Source organism: Empidonax traillii, unplaced genomic scaffold (genome assembly GCF_003031625.1).
Source record: "Empidonax traillii isolate 1590-97213 ecotype Southwest subspecies unplaced genomic scaffold, ASM303162v1 scaffold342:size1861417, whole genome shotgun sequence".
In the NCBI taxonomy this organism is placed as follows: domain Eukaryota; kingdom Metazoa; phylum Chordata; class Aves; order Passeriformes; family Tyrannidae; genus Empidonax; species Empidonax traillii.
Window position 1 is genome coordinate 908,133 of NW_020955535.1, and position 25,279 is coordinate 933,411.

A 25,279-nucleotide genomic window follows, 5' to 3' on the forward strand; every position below is an offset into this window, starting at 1 on the left:
TCTAAAAACTACTCTCCTTCAGCCTAAAGCCATTCCCCCCTGTCCAATCATCTGCCCAAAGTGCCTCTCCCGCTCTCTTGGAGCACCTTTAGGCACTGCAAGGGGCTCCAGGGTCTCCTTCAGCCTTCCCTTTTCCAGGCTGAACAGGCCCAAAAAACACCCCTCCTCCATAACAGGAGGGCATTTATCAGAAATATCTGCAAATGGCAACTTCTAGGGACATGCACTGAAAACTTGCTCTTAAAGGCTTGTCTAAGAACCATTTTCTCCCCCTCTGCATTTGTTCAAGGCAGAGAGAATCAACAGAAATAAGTAATTTCATATTTCATGGCCATCAGGAGCCCTCCCTTGCCTGCCAGTTCAAAATCATTGGCCTTCACAAAGTGCAAGAGTCATTTAAGAATTTGGACCAATCCTAGATTATTTTGAACGGGGATTTAATTTTCATTAAAAAGCAAACCCGCTTTTCCTTCCCTTGCTTTTCCTCTTCATCCATCCGGAAAAGCTCCACCCCATCTTCACCTTCTGGCAATTTCTGCCTCTTCTTTCTGCTACTCTGAGCCCCTTTCAGGGTTTCTGAAGAGCAGTTTTCTTGCTCGGTCAGTTTTCTGGCTCCACAGTCCCATTTCTGAGACAGTTATTCATACTTTTACGTCTGGAGCCTTTCACCACAATTTCTCCCCTCAGCAGAGAATACAGTTTCAGATAATTGCTTAAATTAAAATGCAGAGGGATTACTTAAATCCACTTGACTTCATTAGCTCCCGATTTTCAAAAGTCTTTTGAAACAAAACCCCGCCATGACAGACCTTTTCTATTTACCCATTTAAATCACAATGCAAATCTGAAGCTGAATTCTATTATTTCTATAAAGCCCCATTGCCTACACCAAAACCAGCTCCAAAATAGCAATTTATAACTTGTACTTTCATGTATGAATGGTAATAGGTATCTTAACCAAGACATTCGCATCAAGGTGGCTGGAGCTGTAAAATACTTGGTGACCATTCCTAATCCCCTTTTTCAACCCATGTTGAGAAAAATTTGCATTTTTCACTCTGAGAACATATGGACTTCAATGGGAGCAAGATTCAAGTAACGTTTATAGTCTTAACCAGGATTAACATAAGTAGAAATTACTGGAAATCTTCCTTGAATGAGCTGGATAGAGTCTCAAGCAAGGAAGGCAGAGCGTGTCTTATGAGGTTGCCAGTAAAATACGCTTTTTTCTGCCCCCTTCCTCTTTCTCCAGAAGTCTCACTTTTCTTTTGAGGAAGGAAAAAAAAGAAAAAAAAGTTATGTGATACATGAGGATCCAAGGACTCGTTTTGCATTTCTGTCCCCAAGGTTTGAGGGGCAGAGCTGTGCCCCTCTCCCAGAAGCTCTCCAAGGCCACGTGAATCCCTGTTATCCCAGTCCTGCCAGATGCACAGCTGTATTACCGGGATTTAGATCCTACCAATCCGATAAACAGCTTGGATGTTTTCTCACCAACTGCACAGCAATTCCCTCAGGACTATACAGTGAAAAGGATAATGCAATTTTCAGATTTCTGACACTTTTTGCTTTAAAGTAGTATAGGATTGACTGGAACTATAATTACCTTCACTGAATCGAGTAAACTCTTCGGGAAAAAACGTCTCAAACCAACATCCTTCCTGAAAAAAAAAAACAAAACCACATGGCATTAATATCAAAAACACGGTGTAATATTATATTGCTCTTTTTCAGGGTGGTGTTTTGGGTCTGTTTTCTGTTTGTTTTGCTTTTTAACTGGCACATGCAATATAGTAAACGATTTAAATTGTAAAGGCCGTTGGCAATCTCAGATCAACACAAACAGTACCGTTAAAACTCCAAGCACAGCCACTCCATGGCAAATGTGGGATAGCAGCACCTTCTACTTTCAACCCAAAAGGATATTGCATTTAAACAGGTACCTCTGTGGGAAGTCTCTTACTTGAAGTGTTGGCTTGGGCACTGAGGAGCTTTGAGAATAAAACCAGCTCTTCATAAATGTTATAAAAACTATAGTTTAAAAAACTATCCTTACAGCATGTAGTCAGGAGGGAAGGGGGCAACATGGAAGTGGAAAACTGATAAACCCCTATCAGAATGGAGCAGGAGACACAACAACACAGACTCACAGAATGGTTTGGGCTGGAAGGGACCTTAATGACTATCCAGTTGCCATGGCAGGGACTCCTTCCACTACACCAAACTAATCAGAGCCCCAACCTGGGCTAAGGAATCCAGGAATCCAGGAATCCATAGAGGAGTCCTCATGATATCACCTCACTAAGCCTGTTGACTTCCATTCCACTACTGTTCTACCCTCTGAAGAACTATAATTTAAGTTTTTTTTAAATTTCTATGGTCATTTTTTCCTCATACCGAACATCCAACACTAAAATTCACAGCTTTTTTCTTCCATGTAATCTCACTTCCTATATCTCTAAGTCAGGATCCTAATTCTGCCTTGAATGCTGCAAACTAAATTACATCAAGTTCACCTTCACACCTACAAATAGGGTTGCAGCCCTGGTCTGAAAACCAGAGCCATCAGATTAAATATCTGTGTGATGTGCAGCACGTAGTTTGTGTCTAAGGGGTGTTTGTGCCACTACAACTAAACATGAGCTTCAAAATAAGTCCCTGAGAAGTTGCCAGGGATGTGTTGGTGCAGAAGATGATCCCTGCACAACCAGGTGTAAAAACACTGTGTGACCGTGAACTACAGTATCAGCAAAATACTAGCAGGTAGAGAAGGAAAAACAAAGTGAAAAGTGTAAATAGGAAAATAATTTACATCCTTTGCCTCTCAAAGGCATTACTGACTTTTTTCCCTTTAAATTCAAGAGGTTACCATCTCTTTCAAGCACTCTTATCTGCTTCTGGAACAAGTATGAAAGCAAGCTTTCCATGCTTTGAACACGCACAGAAATACATCTGGAATTCTTACATTTGGCAAAGAAAGGAAAAGCCTTTAGCAAGCAGAGATATTCAGGATTTATTTACTGCTACCTAACGGCACAAGAACAAAGCCGGCATAAAAGTCAATACGAGAAAGCTCTCTCAAAAAAGAATAAACCAGGGTATTTTTAAAGCTCTCTGAAGATGAGTAGAACACAATTCCACACTAAAAACCCTCCTCAGCTCAGAGGAGCAGAACGTTCCTGTGCACATGAACACTGGCATCTGTGCAATGACAGTAAGCTGCAAGATTATAAAACTTCCATAAAATGTTAATTCCTTTGATGCATTTCTTCTCAAATGCAAATGATATGCAGTTTATCATCCCACACAGTTAAAATGAATCTCACACACTATTAGCATCTCAGTAATATGCAGAGACGTTTTGACAAGGGATGTATTAGTTTAACACTAAGCATTTGAGAGAGAGATGGTGGTTTTTTAGAAATAAAGCCCCTGCATCACCCCGGTATTCCACATCTTAACACTCCTGCAGCACCTGGCTGTGACAATCTCATTTGACTCATCACTAAAACAAGTTGTAGAGTGGCCTTTTGGGCTGATCTGAGTGCAACAAATTGAGAAGAAGTTCTTACAAAAGACCGCAACTCTTAATAATTAAAATTTATTAATAAAACAGTGTTCGACTGAGACCGCAAATTTATTTACCGGAGGAGAAATTAACACAACAACCACACAGATTTAATGCCCTGCTCCTCAACAACTTATGGATACCTATAAATAAAGAGAACAAACACTGGATATGGGAACATCCAAGCAGTTTTAAACACACAACCTCCACACTCCTGGCCCAGCTGTGCTGCGTGGGGGTGAAATGGCCAACAAGGGAGACACCAACTCAAACATCTGGTTCCTGATTGCCAGCAAGAGATAATGAGATCCTGGTTCATACAGCTCTGCTACAGCTTTGTGTTTAACCTCATCCACTCCAGCCTCCTCGTGGGCTTAAATGCAGAGTCTTTTATTTTTAATGTATAAACTTCAATAGGATTAATAAAACACCCATCTACAAATAGATGATGCCGCTTGTCATGTAAGATAAGCAGCTTTAGGCAATGTATATCTTTGTTTGTAGTTTTCATCTCAACCGAAGTTACAACAACAAAGTAACATCAGATTAACATAATACACTTTAACATGCTTTTTACCAAATTGTGGCTGCAGCTGTTCCTTCCTATAGCTCCCCTTTCTGTCGTTGTAATTATCCCCGTTCCATGTTAACAGGCTTCACATTTATTACGAAAGAATTCTTCTTTCACTCCATGAAGGCCCAACTATTAAAGGCTACTTAACAGTTTGATTCTATCTACCATTTCCCATCCAGATCTGGCTTTGTATGACAATCTGATCAAAGACAAATATACATCAAATAGACATCTGACAAAGACAGGCAAGGAGCAATCACACCCAGTGGGGGAAAAAAAAAAATAAAAGGGCAATTTAAAAATTGCTCTCAGTTGGTAAAGTGCCTCATGATGGACTAAAACTAGCAGCCCCCCCTAAAAAATTAACAAAAAGCCTCACTTGAGCAATAAATATTTCTTGTGTAGTTAAATCTTTATGGGCTACTAAGGTGGTAAGATCAAACTGGTACATTTTGGGAATCACACTGGCACTTTCTGCAGACCCTTATTAGGTTGTATTTATCTATACTATAGTCAGTTGAAGGTGTTCTCATCCTTCATTTCTCCCAGCTAAATCCCAAACAAATCACATCTTGCTTCTCAAAACCAGGATATTTCTACTAATGACTTCAGGCCAAAAACTGAAGTCCTTAAAAAGTATCCCTGTTTCAAACAAAACCAAGGCTTTAAAAACTCCACATAGAGAGAGGAGCACTACAGAAATACCAGGTACTCTACAGATAAGCAACCAATTCATCAAAGTTATCTTTCTATTAAAATCAAATAATTTCCTCAAAAATCCTTGTGAACTTATTGACTGTGGTGTAAAATCCTTTCTTCCACCTCCCAATGTTCTAATTTCACACCTCTAAAAGTCAGCACACACTGTCATTAAAAACAAGGTAAAAAAATAGAGACTCGATTGCTACACCGACCTTTTATCCCAATTTTATGTTAAACTGCACAGCATCTTTTCACAAAGGTAATTGGTAGTGACGAGCATATCATCGGTCTGAATGTCTGAAACTCATTCCACTGTGTAAATACAAATAAACCCAGTTTTCAACCCCTGAAGCTTCTAAAGGAGTTTGGTTTGTCTGCACCGAGGCCGTCTCCTGTACCACGTGATCAAGCAGCCAAAACACTCTCAGTACAAGGATGCTCCTTGGCCTTCCTCAAATTTGGGACACACAGATAAATCAGGAACTTGCTAATTGCAAAGTCACAACTCAGAGAATGCAAACTGGACAAACCAGGGAAAACACCACCACGAACATTCTCAAGTTACTCGAACTTTTCCACAGATGGATGACAACCAAGGAATGCAACTGGGCACAGAAATTTAGCAACAAAATCACCTTTGAACCAGGGCTGATGAACCCCATAAGCATTAGCAAAATTGCTAAAAATCATAATAAGCCAAGTTTAAACAACTCCAACCGTGTTTCACTGGACCACAATTAAGGATGCTCCTCCTACTTCTACACCTTCATAGGTTCCATCATCATCATCTTACTTTAAAGCATCTGAACACACTTGGAATTAAAAACTACGTTCTGTTATTGAATTTAATGTTCCTGATGAAAGAAGAGAGTTCAAACCTGAAGCTAGAACACAATACTTACTCTAACACTTCATAGTTGGACTTCTTTTCTAATGCATTGCCTCTCATCTCTCCGTAGGATCTCCTGAAGTCAGGAAAGATATTTGAAAGTAACAATTATTGGAGGATCCAGCCTAAAAACTACAACATCAATTTAGTCAAATCTTTCACTTACCATCAGAGAACGTTGCCAGAATACATTACAATATAAACAGCAGTACATTATTCTTCTACCTCAACATTTTACAAATTAATTGCATTTTCAGAACCACTTCAAGCCACTGCTGCTACCAAAAGGAGTGACCCAACCTGCCCTTCATCAGCTCCTCTTCACATGCAGCTGGACTTTTGCAAGAGGACTCTGGGCATGGAACAGGGAGAACCAGAAGAAGCAGGGCACGATGAAAACTGAACTCTTTCAATCCAGGCATATTCACATTAAAAAAAAGAATGAATAAATAAGACAAGCTGCTGCCAGGAGAAGGCTGGGACTGTTGTTTTCACAGAGAAAGTGGACCAGGAATGCTCCTGGTAAGAGTCTTGGTGGAAATGTCTCATGAAAATGCTCTGAAGAGCCACAGTTTTTTTCCACAGGGAGAGCAGGACTTGGCTGACGACACGACCACGGATTATTACACTCCTTACATGTTTCAAAAAGAGGCACCAAGGATTTTGTAAGGAGTTTCCAGGCACACAAAAGAATTTTTGTTTGCTCTGGGGTTACCAGCAAAACTTGTAACAAAGACATCAGGTTCTCCTGTGATACCTGGGCAATTTCATAAGCTTAAATTTTGTTTTAATTTGGAAAATGCTGTTCAAAGGACACTTTTATTCTCTGCTAACAACTTTACATTTGTCATTCATTTCTTATCAATTTCACTTCTTCCCTAATCTCCCTGTTCGAGACATCAGCAGAACTAAAGCAAACGTTTCAGGTTTCAAATTCTCCATAAATTAGCAAAACCCAACACATGCATTTCAAAGCTGGGAACTCTCTCAAGGATCTCTTAATCTGATATATTTATCTTTATTTTCCAGCTGTCTATACAGTTGACAAGAACATCAAAAACACGCAAAAGGATCCTTAAGATTTAATCATTCCAAAACAGCACATTAAAAATTGAGTAAATACAGAGAGGAAAGGTAGCAGCATTTATCTATAATTACATTCTTTAGCTGTAGGATTTATATATGCAGAATCACAAGACTATTTGCTAAATAACACCACAGATGCAATTTTTTTTTTTGAGCATACTTCAATGTGCTCTACAGGCCTTTGAATTATTCAGATGAAGAATTCACCCAAAAGGCAGTATCAAGATGTAATTAATTAAAATTTAAAAATAATGTTAATTTTAAAACCACTAGAAATTGGTTAAAATACAGTCTATTCAGTTTTTCTTCAAATTACTTTGTAGCAAAAAAAAAAAAAAAGAAAGGTCTTATGATGTTTTATTCAACTCTACCAGTCAGAAATTGATTAACTATAAGCAGTTCCAAAATTAATGTATATATTCTGTCAGAAAGATGTTGAATAATAAATTAAATTATCAGCTTACCGGATTTCAAGGCAACCTAGTTTCAAAGCAATTTCCTGGTCCACTTGATCTGCTATTTCTAACATATAGTCATTTTTCACCTACAGCAAAAGAAGCAGGCAGGCATCACAGAAAGGTCAGTTCCAGCACAGACTAAAACACTGCCCAAACTACTTTAAAATAAATACATCTTAATTTTTTTTTTCCAATGACTATTCACAGTGCATGAAGGGGGAAAAAAAGGAAGTTACTTTCATATTCTCCACAAATGAGTTGCACTTTGGTAAGAAACCCATTTCAACCCCAATGAACTTGATTTAAAAATTCTTTCTCTACGTCAATATTTTCTGTGTTTTATTAAATATAATCAGAATCTTCCCAGGAGGCTGAGCAGGGGGTGGCACCTGCATTCAGGCTATGAGAAGCCAGGCTGTGTTCTTGAACCATCTTGGGCAACAGGATTTTATTTTGTAGGTGGGTCTACGTGCAAAGAAACCCAACAAATGCCCGGGCATTACAGTGAAAAATATAAAAACAGAAGTTAAAAGAGTAGTATGTGCAAACTGTACTGCACATGACCTAAAATAATGCCTGAACTGGCAAGAAGAACCACCATGAATGAAAATAGACTGTCACCAACTATTGCAGGAAATGCTTTATCACATGTCCTGGACTAGTTTTATTTACCAACATGGATGTAGGCAGAATGCTGCTTTTTTGAGGTAATATTTTCAGCACATTGGAGTAAATAACTTATACAGTTACAACAAAATTAATTACAACAAAAAAACCCCAGACAGTAAGAGAGAACAGAATCAGCGCTGAGGAACTTCACTCTTTTTTGCACAACAGGTGCTCTTCCCCAGTAACAAATCTCTGCAATAGTTCAGCTTTTCCTTAACAGCTCGTGGTATCCTCTATGAAATGCTGAAGTTGCTATTGAGATCCTAAAGCTGCAGAAAGTCCCAAAATACCACAAAAATCCACATGAGTGACTCTCAGATCAAAGAGGAGATGATGCACTCTGAAAGCAACACGTTTCACAAAACGGGGTTTTTGAGTGATGACAAGCTGTGAGGAAAACTATTTCAAACTGCTACTGCTATGACACTCCTAATTTAAAAGATAAGGAAGTACAGCTGTGGGTTCAACAGCTGGAAGTGCTCTGGAGTCAGCATCCTCCTCCTAACACAGGAGCATCCACCTCAGCACTCCCTCAGCAGCTGGATCCAGTCCCGGACTTGAAACCAAAAATCCCTGAGACCTCCCTGGTTCTGAAACTGCATGAAAAGTTTTAATTTGTTTTTGAAAGATGCGAAAGAAGAAATATGATAAACTGTGCAGGAGTGAGAAAATGAATTACTACGACAGCTGAAATGTGAGGGGAAAAAAAAATCTCCTTGCATTTGAATTCATCCAGGAACTCTACATGACAAAACAATGAGCTTTTAGCTCTTCTCAATTCAGTTCCTACAAATACTAATGAGACAGGAGAATAATTGTCCTTCAGCATCATGTAGTGTGCTATTTGTATACACATATGGAAGTAATAATTCTGTATTCCCATGGTAATGATACACAAAATACGCAGAATTCATAATTCGCCTCTCCATTATGCTCACAATTAAAAACCAAAACCAACAAACAACCTCTCATGTGCAACAGCCTGCATTTTGAATTTTTCTGGTAACATTTAAAAAGGTTTATCTGATTGAAGGTTAAAAGAAAAAGTCAACCATAAACCACAGACATATTATATATCTGATAATTCCAATGGCTTAAAGTGATATAAACTGAGATGCATCTTCCAGGAAGTCAGGATGTTTTCATTGTGTATTTTCATTCAGAACCATGAGGGTCCCTGAGTGCAGGGTGTCCTGAGCTAGCAAAGTACACAGTTCCTGTTCCAATGCATGAAACATCTTCTAACTTATTAAATAATTTACAAACCACAAGGGATAAATCAGGACCAGCGGAAATGGCCTCAGGCTGTACCAGGGGAGGCTCAGACTGGATATTAGGGAAAATATCTTCACTGAAAGGGTGGTCAGGCATTGGAACAGGCTGTCCAGGGAAGTGGTGGAATCTGCACCTCTGGAAGTGTTCAGAAAGAGCGTGGATGTGGCACTGGGGACGTGGTTTAGTGTTGGACCTGGCAGGGATGGGGTGATGGTTGGGCTCAATACCAGCTGAGGTCTTTTCCAACCTAAACGATTCTGTGATTCTATAAACAGTACAACACAATAACTTGGACAAAAAATAACTTCACAAAATCCCTAGCCAGCCTTACATCCACCCAAATGAAATACCCACTGCCTACATCACTTACATTTAATTAAACTTTTTTTTTTTTTTTTTTTTACTACGCTTTCAATTTTTTGAACCATTTCAACAATTTTGCATCACCAGGAAATTTCAGAGCCATTACGCATCCATTCCTTGAGGGGATCAGACACCAAAAAGAACTGGCCATAGGAAAGTATCTTTTCAGTCCTGACCTATAAAACTCCCCCTTGCAGAACTGATGCTAATTCAAGGCCCAGTGCATCCTGATCTGATGTGTGTTCATTTATCTCCACAGCTCTTGCCTTGTGGATCCCAGTACTCCAGAACTTCATTTGTTAAACTAAACAGCTTAAGAACATCTCCAGTGTCATACAAACGTGGTTTTAAAACGCTGCCAGCCTCAAAAAACTACTGGTCCATAAATAAATCAGCAACGTTACCAAACATTTTGGGGTTTATTTCCTCGTGCCCTCTGGCTTGGGAGCTTTCACAAATTCCAGTCCTATCTTCCTCACTTAGACCCTGAAACCACAGGACTAAGAAAATTTAAAAGACCCTCCCCCAGTCCAACATTTTGGAAGAAAAAAATAAGTATTTTTCACTATATACAGCTATTTATTTTGGTGTTTAAATTCTGGAAGGTATGCAAAGAGATTAAAAGCTTCAGGAAGCCTCTGGCCACAGTCTAGTGGTCTAGGTTGAGCAGTGTCCTATTATGGATATCAGAGGAAATAAATTGATAGAAGGAATTAATTTTATCTTTTTTTTCAGAAACCTGCCCACACACATTCTTTAAATCTCACTAAGGAAAAAAAAACCCCAGCAGATTCAATTTCTACTCCCAGAATACTAATGAGAACATCTCTTATCACCTTTAATTTGGCTTGACTATTCTCTTTGAGATGGCATCAGATCCATGCACGAACTAATGCTCGTGCAGAGGTTAGATAAGAATTTTGTAAGAGGTTCAGCACAACCTCCTAAGGAAAAAGCCTGAACAAATATTAAGTGGAAGAGATACAAGAGATAATTTAATGCTAATTAAGTGCACTGCCACAGGCAATTGAATACTGTTCCTAGAAGCCTTTTGTGTTTGCTCAATTATGACTTTTATTATTATTATTATTGTTGTTAATACAATTAAACAAGAGAAATGAGAATATTTTCTGCCTGTTTCAGACAAAAAAGGCCCCACTTTCAAGAGTATAAAGCCTATACACACACAAAGACACAAAACCTGAACTCTTACAGGTCTAACAAAATCTATCAGGTTTTTTTTCTGTATTTATTACAAATTCACATGTTAAGAGGGAATGAATCCTGATCTCTGGGGGTCTGGAGATCCTGTTATCTGTGAGTTCGTGTCACACCTGCAGAACTGCCCTCCTTGGTGGTATGTGCAGACTTTTATTTATTACTTGGAAATTCAGCTACCAGTGTGCAAGGCCTGGAGGAAGGCTCATGAGTACATCAAGAGATACATTTTATATACATAAATATAGATATCTACACACACACACACAAAGATAAAACTACATGAAGTCTGCAGTAATCTCAAATACTTCATGGTCACAATATTACAGCAATAAAAATGTGCCAAATTAACAAGGCAAACCCCTGGATTTACACCAGGATTATGAATTCAACAGCTAAAAGGCTACATACTTTTTAATTCCTAACAATCAAACCCCAAAATATGATGCCTGGGCTGAATCACTTTGGTATACGTCGCTTGCAACACACCTGCTTCCCCTGACTGACTCGTTTTGCATTCCAGCATAACGTGCTTATCTGAGGAAAAAAATATACTGGAAATCAGTTTAAAGGAGGAGAGGGACCAAAATAATTTCTTGCTGCAAACTGTGGTGTTGATTTCAAACACCTTTTCCCTCAGCTTTTTTTTTAATGTTCTAAGAAGTTTAAATCAGGTGTACAGTCAAGCAGGTGTATGGTTGGGGGGGGGGGGGAAGGATTAATGTCCTTAAGTTCCATTAAACATGGTACAGTGGAAATGCAAACTGCTCCAGGCTTCAGGATGAGCACCAGGGCAGTGCCAGGGGTAGAGGAAGCAACTCTACCTGCACTTGCTCATTCACTGGCTGGCAAATAAGAATTAAAGTGCGACCTACACCTCCCATTTGGAGCCAACTTCTGGGTCAGGACAGCCACAAAGAGCCCACCACAAGGAAGGGATGCAATGTGGGGAAAACAGGAATGCCAAACACAAACGCGCCCCTTGGAGGCAGGAAAAAAGTGCTGAAGTGTCCCGACAAAATAAAAAAGGGAAACAAAATTGTCACCCCCCGCCCCCAACATTCAACACCTGTGTTCTGTGAATACATGCTTAGAAAGGGAAGTATTTAAAGCAAACATGGATTTAGAAGCCCGACACAATCCTACACCATAACATATTTCCTGACATTCAGTGAGAGTAACTTTATTCACTTTCTACTCTTAACAATATTTTTAAAATATTTTCTATCACTGTTCTTCATCTTTTAGCCAGAGCCCAGATCTCTCCTCTGTCTCCAGTCATTTGGGCATTAAAAGTTAAAAGATATTCCTAAATCATAAGGACAGAAAGGAGGTGAACACTGAACCGTGAACTGAAAAGCTTTTCCCACATGGAAGACGGGCACATAAACACAAGCCCCGTTTCATTCCTGATGCCAGACTTGTAAAATATTTGTTCTTTTACTTGAATGGGCAAATTACTGATGGTGCCACATCCAGCTCCTCAAAATTTACTAGGAACTAATGGGCAGTTTCCCAGCTACAGAGACGGGCTGCAAATCCCAGATGGAATAATTTAAAACAAAAACTGGAGGCAGAGGGAAGCCCGTGCTGGTGAAGATGGAGAAATCAGAGAATAGCCCCACGCCAGCACACATGATTTAAGGAGAAATCTATCACTGGCCTCGTATTTTCTAGACCAGCTGCTACTTTCAAAAGCCATCTGCTTCATTTTCCTGCACACGAGTTTTTTCTGCAGCTGCACTATTTCAGGGGAAGGTTCACCCAAGCTGACAGGCAGTTCATAAAAACACCACGCTGGATTTGGATTTCTTTATTAAGAACAAGAGTAAAAAAAATTCTGAAGTTAGTAAATGCTTTCCAGGAGTTTAGGGATTTAAAAAAAAAAAACCAACAACAACCCTGCGTACTGTGTCTTAAAAAGATATTTTAGGTTTAAATTCGTTTATAGCCTTAGAAATTATTAAATAAAACGATCAGACTTCACACTGAGTTTTCAAGTGTAAATGCTGTGGAAATTCTTTAGCAACAGTACTATCAAATGGTGTCTCAAAAAGGGCAAATACCAATAATTAGCCACTACACTTGCTTTCCCAGCTCATTTAATGGTACCAAGAAATTTCCCACAGGATAATCTCCAGTTTTTCAGGACAGTTTAAAAATAAGCAATCAATTTTTCAGGCTTTTCTTTCAATGTCTATGACCTACTTACACAACTTACTCCTTTTTTATTTTAATTTTTTTTCCCAAAAAATTTGCATTGCTTTGAAAACTGCATTTACACAACCCTTCAGTGACTAAGTACCCCCTGAAGAGTTAAGTGAACAACCAAAAAAAAATCATCACAACATATAAGATACTTAGATAAGCAAACAAAGAAACAAAATGTCTTCTGTACTCCATTTAGGACATAGCACATGAATAGTAATTATGACCATTTAATGAAGCATGGAAAACAAAGATTTACATTACATCATTTTCTCATTATCCATTTGTTCTATACAGATAATCGTAGCTGGTGCTTTTATATATTCAGAAATTACACACTTCTGTTTAGTTTGTGTCTATTAAAAAAAACCAAACTTCCTCTTAATCATCCTGTATATGCAATAGTTTATTTATTCTCTGTTATTTATCTTAATTTGTTTTCAGCAGCTCAGTTGTGTTCTAGCACCTTCTCCTAAACATTCAATTTTCTAACACTGGCAGGTAGTTCTATGTTTGGTTTTGTATGCTGTAATTCCACCTCAGCCACCACAGAATTCAGCCAGGATCTTTGTTTCACACTTCTGGTGACACCAATCCCACCAAAATCCAAAGACATCATTCCTGTGATTTACCAGTTCCGGCTTCTGTAACACGAAAGACCAGAACACCTCAATACATCCATGAGAAAACCTGATCTTCTACTTATAAGGGACTACAAAAACAACTACTTATGTGGCAGGACAAAAACTGAACTACAGAGCACATTTGTTTTCATCACAATTTCCTGTTCAAAATGAAAGATGTGTCTCTAATCCTGCACTTGCAGCAGCTCCAACACGCAAATCCACCACGATCTTCCGTGGTATCCCAGCAGACAGAACTCTCTCCAATGTTCTGTGGTTTCCACTGCAATCCTTCCTGCAGCATTTCATGCACCACAGAAATGCTGTAAGTGTACCCTGGGACACACATCACCAGCTCACTGTGGAACAGTCACTGTGACTGCTCCTATCTCATCACCAAACTGCAAAAGGAGGTGGCTCCTCCACCCTCGTTTCCCAACAGCAGGTTCTTGCAGGACACTGAACTTTCATCCCTACAAAATCAAAATAACCAGCTGGAAAGAAGAGGGTCTCAACCCACACTACCACAGCTTCGAAAATCTGATGCAGAACCAACCCTGTAAGATTTGTGCCTCTCATCTGCTCTGAATGAAGCCCCATGTGCACAAAAGCCCAAGGCCTGCTCTTAATGTCATCAGGATTTTTAGGAGCCACCTTAATGATCGTAATGGTAGTTTTTAAAATGCACACAGGAGAGAAACACATATGTGTTTCCACCCCTATTTACCCATCTGATAATATTAGACTTGCTACAGGAGATAAGTCAACATCAGGGAAAATTAGGGCTTTGGCCTCATCTAGGGGAGTTAAAAGCCCAGATCCAGTATCAGGATAACATTCATCTGCCATCTGCCCTCAGCTGCTCCTCCTCCTCCTCCTCTCCCAAGGTCACAGTCTCTGTATTATCTAGAGGTGATCTTTGACATCTCTAACTAATTTTGGAAGCTCCCCTCTGTTAATAATAAGGGCATTAGAGATGGGGGAGGAGGGGGAACCAACTTCTGAGGAGGCATTGTTAGGGACAGGCTGGCTAAAAACCACCCCGTCTGTCCGAGCGGGCCGAGCTCCAGATGTCACTGCAAGGGACGCTGTGGCCTCCCAGACCTTCCACAAAGTGGGACTGCCCTCCTGGGAGCCACTCAGGGCTCAACCTACTAAGCAAAGCTCGCTCTCGGCTAATTTTACACTTCTCCTCTCCATCAGGGAATTTTGATTTTCCAAGCATCAATATGAATCAAATTTTGGGTGTTTTTTTTTTCCTTTTTTTTTTTTATTATAGACAACCTAATACACCAACTGGAGAACCATTCTGGACCAGAGCACTGACAAAGACATAAACCCACACGTCAGTACACGGGAACCTGCCCCAAACATTTTAAATTTATCGTGTTGGATTAAGAGCAATTCGTGTAGGACTGCAAAAGAGCCCACAAGGATTATTTTCACCACTCTGGCTGACAGGTGGAAATTTTAAATCAAAGCAGCCTTTTCTCTTTGGCCTGAGCCTGGCTGACCTTTTAAGAGGTGTTAAGGAATAGGAGTAAGTTTTACATTCCTACCACACAGCACTGCTAAGGGAAGGCAGGCACTGGGCAAACAACATTTGGGAGATACCCAAGTAGCTCCACAACTACACAAAGAGCAAAGCCTAAAACAAGAACATCAGCAAAGTTTTGAAAGTGTAAATCAACTCTTTTAGGTAAAAAAATAAGTACTTTATGGAGCAGAGTGAATTTCAGCAACTTCAGAAACCTAGCCCTGTCAAGGAAATCTCAATTAAAATTGCCTTTGCAAGCTGTAAGGAACAGAGAGGTGCCCAGTTTGATTTATATATTTTTTATAAAATCGTATTTTTTTTATTATCTTTTTAAGCAGCTGAAATTCTTACATTTATTGCCACCTCCCTGTAGGGCACAGTTTATGTGTCAGCCATTAACTCTTCCTGAAAGATCTGGTTTGATTTTTTTGTTGTTGTTGTTTTAAACAGACTGCCAACAACATGAACAACGCCAGCTTTTCTCCCTATGTCCTTGATTTCCCTCAAAGCTTTTCCTGTCAAAGTCATTTGCTTTAGGTCTCCTATTTTTATTAGGATATAAGAGATGTTGTTATTTAATTAGGTTAAAGAGTCTAATTCTCAGCCTGCATTTCAAATTACATCTCAGGCACCTAAGCCTTATAAAACTTTAATCATTAAGTTATTACAGTAATTGCTTGGACTTAAAATTTCCTACATGTCAGGGACAGAGTTATAAAAATAATTTAATTTGTATGATGTATTTATCTGTCACAATATAAAGAGATTTTTCATGTCATGAAATACATTTTAAGTTAGAGTATAATCTTTACAGACACTACAGAGACAGAGCCCAAAAGTGCCATTTGTCCACAAGAAACTTTGCCCCCTCTTTTTAGAGGATCTTTTCCCTAAGAAAAAGTATAACAAAACAGTTTTCCTATAAAAATGAACCTTGTCCTTGTCTGATACAGCCCCTATGGCACAGAATTCAGCTCCATTTTTCTCCTGTGCATTACACAAACTTTGGCTCATTTTAAAAAGCAAAATTCAAGACACAGTTCAGTCCTATTATTATATATTCAGTCCTTCATTACATATTACACATCTGAACATCTCCAGGGCAGCTCCACGCTGCAGGCTAAACGAGGCAGCACAGACAAATTCTGCACTGATAAAAAAAACAACCTCTTCTTGTTCGTTGGGATCTAAAAAAACCCCAAAAAGTTACTTTAAAAGTCTTCTGTTTGAAGCACAAGGACAGCAACAATGGAACAGCTGATGCCCAGGAGCTGCCCCCCACCCCCCTCTACAGATGCTCACTCCCTTTTCATCAAGGGATAAACCATCTCCAATTACTGCAGGCTAACATGTTATTCAAGGATAAATGTGTGCAGGCTCTTGCCCCACAATGAAAGGAAGGCAATTCAAGGAGCTTACGTCTGATTCTCATTATCAGAATGTTTTTAAAAGCTGTGTTCTATCTCCAGTTGAGATACGGCTTTTGGTCCCCACTCAGCCACAGTGAACTTCACCAGCATTTATCTAAAGCAACTCCAAGTGCTCCAAAAAAGCACAAGAAAAAGGTGAAGGCCCGTTTTCCTTACTCAAAAACTACGGTTTTTAATTCTCCCTTTTTGTACCTTTACGGTCGTTTCCTCCAAAAAAACATTAAAAGAAATCAAACAACGACCAGCTACCTTTAGTTTTTTGAGATTTACAAAACAGTCAACAGAACTCACACACACACACACACACACACACACAGAGGATGCTAGTTTTTGATAAAACTCACAGTATTTTGACTCAGGAAGCCTGCGCAGTTCAGGTTTAAGGGTTTGGGCACGGGACTGGCGTTCACTTTGGTTTAGGTTTGGGTTATTCAATACCAGGGGACATGGTAGGGACATGAAGGCTGGCACACAGAATCCGTGCAGTGAGCATCTGCCAACTGTGCACACAACCATAAATCTGGCTTCTCCTGATTTTTGAATACTTCAGCCTCACAATTCCAACAGCACTGGGTGGGATCCAATTTGCCTAATTTGGCTGAAATTGTAAGCAGTTGGGCCTGAGGGAGTAATGCAGCTGATGCAGAATCACCACCTAAATGCTCCAGTGACGGAAAAAAGAGAAGACACACCTGAAGACCTGCCAGTCACTACCCCTGACACCCGCCAGAGAGAGCAGGAACAAAACAAAAAGACACAGTTTTAGCATTAGTCTGTTGATCAGAGCTCTCAGCTGGGATTTCAAGTGACACAACCTGAGCACACAACTCCTCCAGTCAAGGGGAATGACCTACACATCAGCCTCTCCCCCATCTCTGAGCCCAGCCTGAGCACAGGATCCTTCAGCGCACCGATGCCAGCAGGACTGATGCTGATGTTATTAACAAGTTGTGTGGGTTTCTCCCTGCACACACACACACACTGACTTTAATCCCCTGCCGTACAGATTGCAGACCAGGGGCACTCTGTGAAAGGCCTCATTAAGTGCCCTCTTTTATACTTCCAATTAGAGCAGCTCACGCCCACCGCAGATGGCAGAGCGACCGCCGCGATCGCGGCACGTCGAGCCACAAACACGGGCACGGGGCCTCGGTCTGCTCAACACTCCGGGAAATAAAGAATATTCAGAAGCACAGAAAGGTCACAGCAATCCTTAAAACAATCAAAAACAAGGAGAAAATAATGACTCGACATATGAAGTCCAGGCTGAGAAGCCTGCAATGCAGGGATTTACCCAGGGCAGCGCTCCCGCTGCAGTGAATGGGAGAAGTCATGCATGTGGAGCCACAAACGTGTGCCAGTTTGGGCTTTAACAGCCTGGTGATGATTGTGGTTTGGGGGGAACTGGGTGAATAAACCCTGCCTGTTGACAGCGATTAATGTAACATTTTGTTATCTTTACAAAACCTCCTGTGCCTTTCTGGAAGATGAAGATCACTTGAGGGTTTAAACTTTCAGCCTCTCTTTCAAACAACGCCGCCGCTCTGCAGCTCAGATTCAAGAAAATAATTTCGTTTCCAAAATCCCCAGGTGACAGGTCACCCTGTTTCTTTTCCTTCCCCGTGAACTTTTTAATTTGATGCTGCACATTTTTAATAAGGCAGACAACACGTGTTGGGATGTTACCAAGTCAGCAATAGGTTCCCAGTCTCATCTTGCAAAGGAAGTCACAGGCAGCATCTGGTCCTCAAAAAAACCTCTCATTTTTTTCTCATTTATAACACACAAGGCAATTTATTTGACTTTCACATCTACAGAAACCGACCTGACCACAGAAGACTTTCTGTTGGATTTTTACAACTGTGTAACTTGGTCCTATGTTCATTATCTCTGGCAGTTATTTCTGTGCAGAAAGCTCAAGGTATCTACGTATTCACATAGAATTTCTGTACAGTCTGTTTTTCTCGCCTAAATACAACGTGATGTGTCTGACTGAGAGCTGTGGTTAGCAAAAGAGGATGCAAAAATGCTGCATGAATGACACGGGAGCAGAATGTGAAAAATGAAAAATCATCTTTCCTTGGTTTTTTTCACCCCCCCTCTGTTGTAGGTCTGGTTTGTGACGCAGCGTTACTGCTGAAATTCTTCTCTTGCCTTCTTTTCATACGTCAGTTGTGCTGCCTTCCCACTTTACCAGATAAAAGTAGTTGTCCTAATTTAACCAAGAAGCCAGGTGAGATTTATGGAGCAAAACAGAATCACGGATAGAGAATGACAGCTCTGGAAAGTTCTGTACCTGATTTCCATGACAACGGAGACCCAAATACCTTGCAGCACCCCAAAACAAAGAACTGAATTTAGAAATACCTGATGATAAGGTGAAGAAAAAAAAGGGGAAGAGAAAATAAGCTGGATGGTGTGCAGAGCAAGGAGACAAGAACCTCTGATCTTCATAACAGAACTGGGACTCAGGGCACTGTCAAACACACACAGCTCTCAGCTCTGCCTATCAAATCACCTTCACAAACCTCCTTGCTATTCTGAGCCACTTGATCTGTTTCTAATGATATCTCCAAATTTAATTACAATGTTAACAAATATTCCTGTGGCATTTCAAATTCCTTGCTGGAAAGAAACAGTTCTGTGAGGCAGAAGTGACAGGGCACTGCAGGCCTGCCAAGGATTGGAACAGGTTAAGTGGGAGTTCAGGAGATCATTCTGGAGCTCATCACCCACTTCTGCCTCCTGGGAAACACAGACCTCCTGTGTTTAAAGCCAGTATGAAGGAAGCCACTTGCTGATAAAAGGAATAAGGAACATGATTTTGTTTTTTCTACAAGAACTCCTGGTAGTACTACAAAGTTGCCAAAATCCAGACATCTTCAGGCTGAAACCAAATATCACAAAGTTCAGTTAAACTAGAATGCTAAGTCCAGAGAAGCACTGCAGAAGAATTGTCTTCTGGGAAGTCAACTCCATCATATATCAATTTAAAAATTGCATCACACACTAAAAAAAAAAAAAATTTCTGTCTTTTCCTAAGACAGGAAGATGTGGGTACAACTGTGCTCGTTAAAGTTAGGGGACAGAGTAACCATTCTAGTCCTGACTCCCCTAAAAGATACCCCCACAAAGTTTTACAGTGAGCTTGTCAGCCTAAAAGCAGATTAAAATAATTAAGAGAGCCTCAAACTAAGAAAATAACCCCTAACAATACAAGCAGAAAAAATATTTGATGGTTTGTAGTGAAACTGTCACTTGCAAAAATTAAGAACTTCAACAATTTATAAAGTGTGAATTAACTGTAAGAAGCCAGTGGAACAACAGTCAATTTATTCTGAGTTAAGACAACTGCACGATTACCTTGTCCTTGGAAAATATTCCTTGCTGTTTCTCAAGGAGAAAGGTGTCATGGGCTTTGTGCCCTTTCTGCTTTATTATGCAACCTTCCATTTTTTCCAGTTTGTGTTTCTGCAGTGATGTGTCACCCACAGAAACAAATCCAGTCCTCCAAATGGAACAAAATCAGCAAAAGACGAAGTAGTAGAACTGAACATACCTGCTGATAGAAAAAATTGAGAGTGGGCTTGTCCTCAGTGAACTGGTTTAGAAATCCTTTTGGCAAATACCGAATTCTCAATTCATACCTGAAAAACAAGAGGAAGAGAATTAGAACTGCTGAGCAAAAAACGATAGTTAAGATTTCCTCACATACAAAAGATGCCTTCAAACTTTCCTAAAAATAAGGATAAAATCAAAACAAACTTAGAATTTCTAAGTAAGGGACAACTTCCTCTGCCCATCAAGAGAACTAAACTGGAATTTACCTGTACATGACATTTCACAGAGGTGTTCACAAAGGACCTTTGTAACAGAAGCAGAGCCCTGCTGCCTTCTCAGAGCTTCTGAGAGAACAGAAACATCAAGACTTGGAGCAGATAAAGCTCCAAATCCATGGGAAGGGAGGCCCCAATTAGGTGACAACAGCAGATGAGCTGCCAGAACCACAACATAACCCCTGGCAACAGCTTTTATCTCTGGTTATCACAAGCAGGTACTCAGAACACTGATCCTGCTGCTCCAAGGGTGACAAACAGTGACACTCCCTGGGGAGCAACATCCTACAGACAGAACAAGGAATAGGACTCTGCTCCAGAGTGATCTCTAATATTCACCTCTGAATTTTCCATAGGTTTTGTAGGAATTTCTCTGTTTCCTGCTCCCTCATTTATCATCAGGACACACACAAAAGCCCAACAAACCGGTTTTCAACCTGGCAGCCCTACTGTTCAAGTTAACAGTACACCACAACTGAGGGAATTTAAAATGAGCCTTGATCCATGACCTCTGCAAATCTGTGTCCCTTCTCAAACCCAAACTTCTGCTTCCAACCCCCCAATTTAGTATTATTGTTTGTCCTGTGGTAACAGACCACAGTGTTTGGCACGCTGCTTGCTTCCTCCTCTGACACATTCCTTCAATGAAATTCTGATGATAAATGTCTCCCTCTCTTTGGCTGGGCCAACACAGCATATCCTAAATAACACTCTTTACAGTCCTTCCCAAAATAAGTATATTTAACGATCTACTCATGATAAGAGCAAGTATTTACAACATTTCACTCTGCTGGCTTCAGCAGGACAAGAACCTCTTTTCAGCAAGTGATCTTGGCTGCCTGTAATCAAGATTTATGTGGGGACTGGGTAAAAAGCTACTAGGAATAAGTGCTGCTTAGGATTCCACTGCAAGTAGAAGTTGCAATATTCTTATTTGCTATGAAATCCTTGAAAATAAATTGTCCTGTTAGAAATGGTTAAAATAAGGAAAACATTTGGAAACTGTAAACAGGGGCACACACTGTACACAAGTGAGGAATACTCAGAGGGACGTTTTTTGTAGTATGGCAATTTATTTCATAATTACTTTGCACAGAAAATATGTTCTTAAATTAAAGAGTCTTCAGGCTATAGGATATATAGGGAAGGTTGAGAACACCTGAGAGATTTGGAATATAACGAGGAAGAAATGTTTTGGGAAGAGGGTGGTGAGACACTGGACCAGGCTGCACAGAGAAGCTGTGGCTGCCCCATCCCTGGAAGTGTTCAAGGCCAGGTTGGACAGGGTTTGGAGCAACCTGGAATAGTGGGAGGTGTTCCTGCCCACGGCAGGGGGGCTGGACTGCATGATTCTTAAAGGTCCTTCTTAATCCAAACCATTCTCTGATACAAGGACACAGCCACGTTCAAACAGAAACATTCCAAGCGACAGTTAAGACAAACTTGCACAGATTAGTCCAACCTGTGAAGGATCACAGAATCACCTTCTATTGCTCATCAGCCTGTATGTTCCATGACACATTGCAGATACTTAATTATTCCCTAAAATTTTAGGTATCAAACTGTACCTCCAGGTATTTACGTGCCAGTGAGAGAAGGCAGCACGAGCACACTGCCCATCTAATTCTGCCACATCCACTGAAATCTACTGCTGGACACCACTGCAGAGACTGACATGGAATAAAACAGCTCTGGGTAAAAGAATTACTTGCTGGATTTTTTGAGGGGCTCTATAACCCAGTGCATTTTGGAATCACAGAGTTGTTAAGGCTGGAAAAGACCTTTAAGATCACCGAGTCCAACCCTCAGTGCAGCACCACCACCATGTTCACCACTAATCCACGTCCTTAAGTGCCACATCCACGCGTTTTCTGAACACTTCCAGGGATGGTGATTCCACCACTTCCCTGGGCAGCTTGTTCCAATGCATGACCACCCTTTCAGAGAAGAAACTGTTCCCAATATCCAACCTAAACCTCCCCTGGAGCACAGGTCTGATGAGGAGCAGCTGAGGGGGCTCAGCCTGGAGAAAAAGAGGCTCAGGGAGGACCTTACTGCTCTCTACAACTACCTGAGAGGAGGCTGTAGACAGGTGGTCTCTCCCCACCCAAGTAACAAGTGTTAGGACAAGAGAAAACAATTTCATGTTGCGTCAGGAGCAGTTGAGACTGGATTGGATATTACAAAATTGGATCCAGGATATTAGGAAAAAGTTATTCATGGAGAAGGGCTGTCAAACAGTGGAACAGGCTGCTCAGGGAGGGATTTAAAAGACATGTAGATGTGGCACTTGGGGACACAGTTTAGTGGTGGCCTGGGCAGCGCTGGGTTAATGGCTGGACTTGATGATCTTAGAGGTCTCTTCCAAACCAAACAATTCTGTGATCCCAGGAAGCAGAACACCATCCCCCTCTCTGGGATAAAGAGGAAAGGCAACCTCTCTCTCCTTTACAGGGACTGTCTTCTTACCTGAGCAGCTGTGAGAAGTGCTGCTTTTTGCAACAGGATCTCCTGAGAGAATCAGGTTAAAGCAAACCAGCTTGGCTGGGACAGTCACCTCGGGTGACCTTCATTACCTATTTATACCCTAATCTCTGACAAAGCCTCTGGGAATAAGGAAGCCGACTTCCAAAGGCCAGCTCAAGGATGGGCTTGATTTCAACACCCTCTAAATTTCCTGTCTTTGAAGTGCAGCCAAGTGATGAGGATGACAAGTCCCTTACAGACCAGGCCTACTTTTGGAGCAAGTATCTCAGCTGCTGATCACCCCCCTCATGTTTGATAAATTATTATTTGAGGATCACTATCCTACTTATTGCCCTGCATCTATACTGGGGTAGAGAAGCACTCTGGCACACAGTGGGCTTCCACTCAGACCTCAGAAAGGTGGGAATCAATATGGTTCACAAGGTGTACAGTGAAGTGACCCTTCCACAGCACAGTGAACATCACTGAGCAGTTCTGAGAGTTTCCCAGAAGCTCCCAGAAGAGCAAGAACAACCTGGGCAGCTGATGGAGCCCCCAAAAAAAGGATGGTCCAACTCTTAACACTTTGAGTCACTGAAAGAAATAATCCCACCAGTCCCAACCATGTAGGTTGCCTCCAGCAGGTTCTGACTCAGTTCACATCAACAGGAAAGGAACAAGAAGAGAGAAGATGGGAACAAAAAGGGGCAGACACATGAGAAGGCTTGTGTGAGTTTAATGAACTGGATCAGCTCACTAAAGGATTAGAGAGGCATTAAGGCTTACAGGACTGGGTAAGTGGAAGCAAGAGGAGGGAGAAGAAGACAGACTGTGGAGAGGAGGGGGACAGAGTTATTAGATCAACTTAGTCCACTGTCCTGCAGGGTGGTCTGGCTTTTGCGTCTGTGCCAGGGCCTTTGCATCACAGCTACCAAAACTTACAGCCCAGCACTGAGAGCACTGGGGTGTCTTCTACCTGTTAAGAGCCAAAGCAGGAATGTCACCTGGTCACAAGGACCTGCTTTACAAACCTTAACTGTAGAAGCAGGAGGTGTCTGCCCTGTGGGGAACTCACTGCGTTCTGAGACACACAACTTGTTACCTGAACCTCTTGGTATCTCCTTTGTGGGACAAAAAAGGGCAGCAAAAGGAACAGTGCTCTGGCACACAGCGATTCTGGAGACACAAAGGACACCACCTGTGACTGCTGCTTAAGGCTCAGTATTACAAAAAATGATGAGGGTTGATGCTATCCGTGATTTGAGTCCCTCATCCTGGTAACTGTGGTTCCCCCAGCTGGAACCTTCATCTGTACCCAGAGATAAAGATGAAAGTTAAGGGTGGAAGGCTCTTCTACCTCTCCTCCTCTTGCCCTTGGCAACATCCCATCATTCAAACAAAAACAGTGTTACAAGCGAAGAGGAATTTCTTCAATAAAAATGTGAGTTTAACACTTGCCTTACTGGCACAAACATTAAAGAGGAAACCCGAAGCAAACCCATCCATTCCAGTCTTTATTGCCTCCCCATTAGAAATCTCTGGGATTTTGTTTGTACTTCACTTGTCACCTGGGATCACCTCACGTGCACAGGTTTACAGGCCTCCAGACAAGCAAAAGTTTGAGTAACAGCTACAACTTAGGCTACTGAAAGTTAAACCTACCAGCAGCAGGGTTACTGCAGTTCAGTCCTGAACAGAAGAACTCTCAGACTGCACTTGGAAGACTCTGGTTATTCTGAAGCAATTACATGGAATTACACTCAAATCATAAAATGCTTCTGGAGGGCTAAATCCTGCACAGCTCAAAGGAGTAAGTCAGTATTACCCAATGTGACATAAAGACTTATGTCCTGAACAAACTATTACAAACAAACAAGTAATTAGAACTCTGATCACTTCGGGCAGCACGATTCAGACCCATTTGGAATTTTGTGATGTTGGACAGGATTATCTTCATACTCAGAGAGTAAAATAAAATGGAAACACGGTATTTGGTTTGATACATTCATGCAAGTTAATCAGCATGAACATTCCCAGAGTAAACATACAGGGAATAAAGTGCTTCTTTTTGACCTTTGGTGCCCACCTTTTATCTTCGTAAGAAAAAGCAAAGCACTGGGTCTTTACTGATTTTTATTTAAAGCAAACAGAAAATCCACCACAAGAAAGCAAAGGTTTGAACTATCTCATGCTAAATACAAACCTTTTCATAGCACGAAGAAGGTCAGACTACTAGAATACAAAAGCAAATAAACTTCCAGGGACGGAGCCACACTTTCTCTCTGACCTGTGCCAGTGCCTCAAAACCCTCCCAGGAAACAATTAGTTCCTAACATCTAAACTAAACCAGGCCTCTGTCAGTGTGAAGCCATTCCCCCTT

At 40.9% G+C, this 25,279-nt stretch overlaps 1 protein-coding gene across 18 annotated transcripts in view; it reads right to left on the reverse strand.

The window, feature by feature from the left end:
• The window catches only part of PTK2 (protein tyrosine kinase 2), a 188,318-nt gene that overhangs the window by 66,398 nt on the left and 96,641 nt on the right, over positions 1–25,279 (reverse strand). For all 18 annotated transcript variants that reach the window (XM_027892225.1, XM_027892206.1, XM_027892211.1 and 15 more), the window contains 4 exons: positions 20,157–20,244; positions 7,281–7,360; positions 5,744–5,806; positions 1,604–1,658 (listed from right to left, as the gene is read on the reverse strand). In XM_027892225.1, the coding sequence (XP_027748026.1) occupies positions 1,604–1,658; positions 5,744–5,806; positions 7,281–7,360; positions 20,157–20,244 (286 nt within the window). The remainder of the gene's footprint in view (positions 1–1,603; positions 1,659–5,743; positions 5,807–7,280; positions 7,361–20,156; positions 20,245–25,279) is intronic.